The sequence below is a fragment of the Gastrolobium bilobum genome, unplaced genomic scaffold, assembly GCF_033153095.1.
Source record: "Gastrolobium bilobum isolate Gb01-03AN ecotype WA unplaced genomic scaffold, APGP_CSIRO_Gbil_v1 utg26574, whole genome shotgun sequence".
Taxonomy (NCBI): domain Eukaryota; kingdom Viridiplantae; phylum Streptophyta; class Magnoliopsida; order Fabales; family Fabaceae; genus Gastrolobium; species Gastrolobium bilobum.
Window position 1 is genome coordinate 26593 of NW_026899631.1, and position 7370 is coordinate 33962.

General features: G+C 28.6%; 1 protein-coding gene across 1 annotated transcript; it reads right to left on the reverse strand.

Annotated features, from left to right (window-relative positions):
* Positions 1–356: 356 nt before the first annotated feature.
* On the reverse strand, positions 357–2760 carry LOC133292107 (zinc finger CCCH domain-containing protein 48-like). Its single transcript, XM_061490481.1, has 6 exons — positions 2744–2760; positions 1924–1975; positions 1723–1872; positions 906–1085; positions 658–755; positions 357–565 (listed from the first exon to the last, which is right to left on the reverse strand). Exons 1-6 carry the CDS (start codon positions 2758–2760, stop codon positions 421–423), a joined length of 642 nt encoding a protein of 213 aa, XP_061346465.1. The 3' UTR covers positions 357–420.
* Positions 2761–7370: the final 4610 nt, after the last annotated feature.

Sequence of the window (7370 nt, forward strand, 5' to 3'; positions counted from 1 at the left end):
ACATTAACCACAAAGAATTTATACATCGAGAGAACTGTAGCAAGTTTTAAAAACAAAATTTTAAAAAAGATCCACACTAATAAGAAATTCAATATTTGAAATTATTGGGAGAGGCATTACTGCTATAGGCATCCGGAAAAGACATCCCAATTGTCATTTTCCACAATTTTGTAAGGATAGTGATCGAGAATTTAAAGCAATACAAGTTTCATTTTAACATATTTATAAAGGCAGGAGACAATAACATCTGCTAGCTAGAATGAACTAACAGAAAAAGAAAGAGAACATTGAAATTGGAATTTTTCATTCATTATATACTTCATGTTACAATCACTATTGCTCTCTGTACAGGAAAAAGAAAATTCAATCTGGACATTTGGTGTAAAAAAGAGACCAGTTGATGGGGAAAATGGACATTTCTCATGGCACCTTGGGCTCTTCCAAACATTTCCAGACATTTAGCAAACCAGACTCATCTCCAGTGAAGAAAAGCCCAAACCCATCAGGACCTATATGTAATGACCGAACATCTTTTTGCGAAAATAGCCTACCCCTTTCTGAAAATCTGAAAATGTAGACATGGTCAGGGCTGCAACATTTGCCCAACGGAAATATATCGAGTTTTACAGAAGAAAAAATGGATGCAAGTTCACTTACGATGGCAAATCATACATGCGAACTGAATTGTCTCTGCACGAGCAATACAGTATGGGTTTGGCTTCTGCATCAATCATCCCACAAAGTGCAAGAACACACTATAACAAAAAAAAAAATGATTGAGTCAACTAACTCGATGACCATTATAGAAAATATCAGCTTGATTTCTCCAAATGAAATCACAACTAAAATACACTTGATATAAAATAAAAAATTTACTTATGCAAACACCTGGTCACACAACTTACATTTTCCTCTCTGTGCTCATATGTTACTTCGAAAGTTCCCTCCTTCGTGAAACACCAGACCTTAATAGTGCAGTCGGATGAACTTGATAACAAATACTGCTCCCAACAAATAAGGGATGTGACTACCTCAGTATGTCCATTGAGTGTCCTTTCACACTGCAATGTATCAAGGTCCCAAACCTGAAGAAAACAATATAACGTAGTTCTTACAGACAAGTTATCATGTAGAAACAAGCAACAAGCAATTGTGTAGCCTAACAAAGGAAATCAGCAAACCTCCTAAGATTTATAAAGACAAACATATATAAAACCATCTATAAGAAAAAAACATCATAATGTCAGTTTGAACATCACACAACAGAAAGACCAAGAACATTTAGCAATGTCTACATCAAAATATAGAATTGACCATCAGACGTTTTTAACAAAATCCATTTCGAGCAATACATGCATTTGATATTATTTGAATCATTTTTTTAGTCTTACTCATTCATTAATATTTATAATTAATATAATTAACAAATATGTATGTTTAAGAAGTTAATAAATATTCACATTAATACTAATTAAAAGAGAGTATAAACAGTAAATTTAATAACTAACCAAATTATTATTCATCAAATGAATATTAATAATATAAATGAAATATTATAAAAAATATTCATAAAAAATATTTATTCAATATATTAATTATTATACAAAAATTGTTAAAACATATAATTCTGTTATTTTTATAAAATACAATTATTAATAAATTTATAATATGCAGATATTAATAATAAAAAAGAAAGTCCTCACTGCCCGACAATAGACATACCTTTATGCTATGATCCACGGACCCTGAGTACAACATATTCCGACCAATACTCAGACAAACTACAGCTTTAGTGTGACCTCTTAGTGATGCAATCAGTTCAAAGGGGGGCTTACTTTCAGAGCTGACTCTCCATGCAGAGATTACACCATCCTGCAAATTAAATCATCATACAATACATAAATTGATAGATGACATAAAAGCCTGATCAAAGAACAAATCTATCCAGTTTCCAATTACAGAAAGAAAAAAAGGTCTGAATAGTATTAAATAAATACAATAAACTACTGTATGAAGTTTCTTGTTATTAACTAATTTGAAAGAAGTAATATCTAAATTAATTTAAATTCAAAAATTGAGAGCTGCTATTTTATTATTCAAAGAGATATGACATAATTTATTACTTAAAGGAAATTAAATCTTTTATAACTAGTTTACAGAAGAAGTAAAAATTCATAACTAATATTTAAATTTAATTTAAACTTATACTATCTTGCACTTATTAATATTCTTATTTATGACATAATTTTATATCATTTTAAGTAAGAAAAAGACACAAACTAATATTTATTTATTAAAATTTAAATTCAAAAAATATCGACTTTCTCCACCTAATTTTTATCAGTTGTGTTTTTCTCACTTAAAATAAAATAAATTTATTTTATTTAAAAGTACAGACATCAAATCTAAAAATAAACTCAACATTTAATTGAATTAAAAAGGAGTGATATGTCTGTACCAAAGAAAACAAAAAGATATATATATGGGTTTGTCGAGATAATTTTATCTCTGACTACTAAATCATAACCGTACAAAGATGGATCAATGACGATAAAGGAAAAAAGAAAAAAAAATAATAACCATTCAAAGGTGAATCAATTAATATAAAGAAATAAATAAATAAAACCACATAGTTTTGAGTGGCCGAAAATAAACTTATCTCAAGCTGCTTCAGAAATATTTTTAAGGTTGGATAATAAAGTGCAATTTTAAGGTTTGAAGATAATAACAAGGATAGACTTACTGTTCATGAACACTCATCGTTAATTATGTCACACATCAATTAGTGAAGAGTGATCCTTCATTTAATTAGTGTATTGACGCAAAGAAAAGGGATTGATATAATGGCCTTATTTGCCCGTTTGTTTGGTTTTTTTTCTTTAATTTTTTTTCTCGAATAAAAATATTTTTCACTTTAAATTTATTTGGATGTTTATTTTAAAAAATAAAAAACACCAAAAAAGCCAAAAATTTACTTTTTTTTAAAAGCTAAAAATTTTAACTTTTAAAAAAAATAGAAGTCAAAAGCTAAATATTTTTTTTCAAAAATTAAATATTTTTATAAAAACATAAATAATTTTAACTTTTGTAAAAAAATAATTTTAAAATAAGAAAGAGATAAAAGCTATTTTTTCTAGAAAGCGAAACAAACAAGCTGTTTGTCCAAAAGGATTGTGCGTCTGGAAAATATTTTAAAAGATTTCTAAGTGGGTTGGCAGTTCATAGAAGTTTTGTTTTTTATGCTCTTACAACTTCTGATCAGCATGCTACCATGCTAATGTTTATTATGATTACAAATGTTATAGCTTTCTACATAAGAGAATGTACGCGTCATCCAAGAAAGAACAGAAGCCATTTTTGGGACTAACAATTAAGTGCTGCATATGCCATGTATTTATGAATATTATGCACTTATTGATAGAAAAATTTTAAGTACTCCTTATGTATGAGATTTCTCTTGCATTGTATTATTAAATATGTATCACCTCCTTATGATTATCAAAAAAATGCATTTACATAGTGCAATGGTAAATATTCGTTAGCACAAAAAAAGTGCTTCAAAATAACCTCTTTGTTGCAGCACCACAAACTTATTTGAGTGACAGGACAGACACTGTTGCAATAAATGGGGTCCTATAATTCTACAGCATAGTCTAAATTATTTAGTGAGAAATGACACATTAACCAGGAAGAATTTATACCTCTAGTAGAGCTGTAGCGAGTTTTCAGAACAAATAAATTTCAAATTTAAAAACAATTTTAAAAGAGATCCACAATAATAAGTGCCCGTTTGGAGGGGCTTTTATTCCTAAAAAATGTTACTTTTAAAAAAAATAAAAGTTCTTTTGAAAAAATTTAGATGTTTGAATAACAACTTTTAAAAAAAGTAAAATTTAAAATAAAAGTTAAAATAATGCATTTTTTTAGCTAGTAATTAATTACTTTTAAAAAAAAGCTGAAATTAAAAGATAATATAAATTATTTTTTTTGGAAAAAAGATAATATAAATTTATAAATACAATTTTAACTTCATCCTATCATACCTATTTTATCTCTCCTTATCCCAAAATTATGCTATTTTGTCTCTCCTTTATTGTAATTTTATATAAAAGGTGTTTTTTTCATTTTAACATCAAAACAATTTTCTAATGTAAAAGTGATTTTCAGATCTTACATCCAAATGTAAAATAATTTTATCTTTTAAAAAAGTTCTTAAAAAAAAAAACAATGCATAAAACCTCATTTTTTTTAAAAGCTTATTATTCAAATGGACCCTAAGAAATTCAATATTTGAAATTATTGGGAGAGGCATTAAGAATATCACACAAATTATTGCTTTGTTCACCAAAAAATAATAATAAAAAAAAAAACACTGCTTTAGGCATCAGGAAAAGACATCCTAATTGTTATTTTCCACAATTTTGTAAGGATAGTAATCGAAAATAAACAACAACACCAAATTCTTTTTATGGAAATACTAGTCTCATGTTATAAGAGATTAATATTTCATGTCACAAACAAAAAATATATAGGGTCCACTCAATTATTTATTTATTATTTGTTTTAAAAGAATGAACCTCACATATGACACTAATATTTTTCTTCTATTTAACACATTTATAAAGGCAGGACACAAAAAGAAAGAGAACATTGGAATTAGAATTTTTTATTTTTGGTACTAATTCAAGGGTTTTTTATAATAATTATGTGATGCATGTAAAGAAATCTAAATTAAAGATGTATGCTACAATCTTGAGATTTGAGAATATTATCTTGCATTGTTAATAAATTTTTAAAATAACATATAAAGGAGTCAGTCACCTTTAATTAATTTAGAGTACTAAACCAATTAAACATTTAATATTTGTTTAAAGAAATCAAATCAAATAATTAATTTAACAACGTGTAATAAATTATCATTAATGTAAATTAAGAAGATTATAACTAGCTTGTTATTAACTTATATGAGAGAAGTAATATTATATTAATCTAAATTCATAAAATGGGATTAGTTATGGTATCATTCAAAGAGATATGTCATTATAATCTTGAGGATAGTTTACATGCCATTAGAGATTGTCCTGGTGCCAGGGAATTATGGGAGCATTGGGTTCCTTCTAATAACCGTAATGACTTTTTCTCCATGGATCTTCACCTATGGATTCAGACAAATCTAGGATTAAAAGGTCCGTTTCAAACTGATCGAACTTGGCCTTTGTATTTGGGGGGATAGCTTGGTGTTTATGGGGGAAAGAAATAAGGCGATCTTTGATCAAACTAGCACCTCGAAGTATTGTCTCATTAGGCGCATTTCCTACACTTGTGGTAATATTCAATTGGCTAATAAAACCCTTATTAAGATTGGTCATCAGGAGCTTAGAAGAGAGGAATGTCTTATTCACTGGAATTTTCCCTCTAAGGGTTATGTTAAACTTAATGTGGATGGTTCCAGCATAGACAGTGGGCAAATGACTGCATGTGGTGGAGTCATAAAGGATGCTGCTGGGAACTGGTTAACTAGTTTTACAAAATTCTTTGGGAGTGGTACTTCTACTTCAGCGGAAATTTGGGGGTTCTTGACAGGTATGGATCTGGCTTGGCATAAGGGACTTAGGAGAGTCTTTGTGGAGGGTGACTCCAAGGTGGCTTTGGAATTTATAAGAAAAGGGTGTGACGTAAGTCATCCTCTTTATGCTTTAATCATCCGAGCTCGTAGCATGCTCCAAAGAGACTGGATTATTCAGCTTAGTCATACTTATAGAGAAGGCAATTTTGTTGTTGATTGGCTTGCTACTCATGCAACTCATCAGGATGGACAGCTGATTGTGTTGGATGTCCCTCCAACGGCTTGTTTGGAATTGCTTCGTAATGACTTGAGAGGAGTTACTCTCCCAAGATTGTGCCCAGTATAGGACTTTTTTTGTTATTGCTTTAGTTTTCATTGTATTTAAAAAAAAAAAAAGATATGATGTAAATTATTGCTTAAAGGAAACAAATATATTTATGATTAAAATATGAATTTAAAACTTTTACTAACTTGCATTCATTGATATTCTACATTTATATTTAGGCATAAGTGTCATATTGTATATGTGATTAGGGTTGTGCGTGGGTCAGGTCGGGTCAGGTTTTTTTCCGACTCGACCCAACTTGGTCTTTATAGGGCAGGTATTTTGACCCGACCCGCTTTAATTTGATACAAGTCAGGTCCGACTTGGTTTGGATTTTGTTGAACTAGTTCAGAACTGGATCGGATCTGACTTGACTTGGTTTCTGAAGTAGGTCAAATCTGACCTGACCCGTTTTTGACTTGGTTTCCTCACAAAATTTCGTCAAAATTTCTACATTGCAAATGACGAGAATTTCGTCACAAAATTATTTTTCGTCGGAATACTTTTTGTCAAAAAGCAACGAAAATTATTCTCTAATGAAAATTTTTTCAAAACTAAATTTTCTATCGAAATTTAGTTTCCGTCAAAAGTTTTGACGAAAATGATTTCTTCCATCAAATGTTTTAAACGAAAAGAAAAATTCTATCAAAAATTTTGACGTAATGTTTTTCGTTCAAAATTTCAATGGGAATGTACTCTGACGAAAATTTCAACGGAAAATGTTTCATTCGAAACTTTCGACGAAATTTAGATTCTCTAAAGAATTTTGCAGAATATTTTTTCCGTCGAAATTTTTTATCGAAATTTTTTTTTACAGAAATGTGTTTCGTAGAAATATTTTAAGGAAATATTTTTTATCAAAAAACTTGACGAAAATATTTAGTTGAAAATTTTCGATAAAAATGTGTTTTGCTAAAAAATTTGACGAAATTTTTTTTTGGTCAAAAACTTTAACGAAAATTTTTCCGTCGAAAACTTTCGCCGAAATTTGAAATCTGTAAAGAATTTTAATGAAATTTTTTTCCGTCAAATTTTTTGGATGGAAATATGTTTCGTCCAAATTTTCGATGGAAATTATTTTGAGGGAAATGTTTCATTTGAAACTTTCGACGAAATTTAGATTCTCTAAAGAATTTTGACAGAATATTTTTTCCGTCAAAATTTTTATCGAAATATTTTCTGTCAAAAATTTTTACGAAATTATTTTACAAAAATGTGTTCCATAGAAAATTTGGAAATAAAAAAACTTGACAAAATATTTAGTCGAAAATTTTCGATAGAAATGTGTTTCGCTAAAAATCTCGACGAAATTTTTTTTTGTCAAAAAGTTTAATGAAAAATTTTCGTCGAAAACTTTTGCCGAAATTCAAAATCTGTAAAGAATTTTGATGAAAATTTTTTCCGTCAAAAAATTTCGATGCAAATGTGTTTCGTCGAAATTTTTGATGAATATATTTTTTTGTGAAATATTTTGACGAA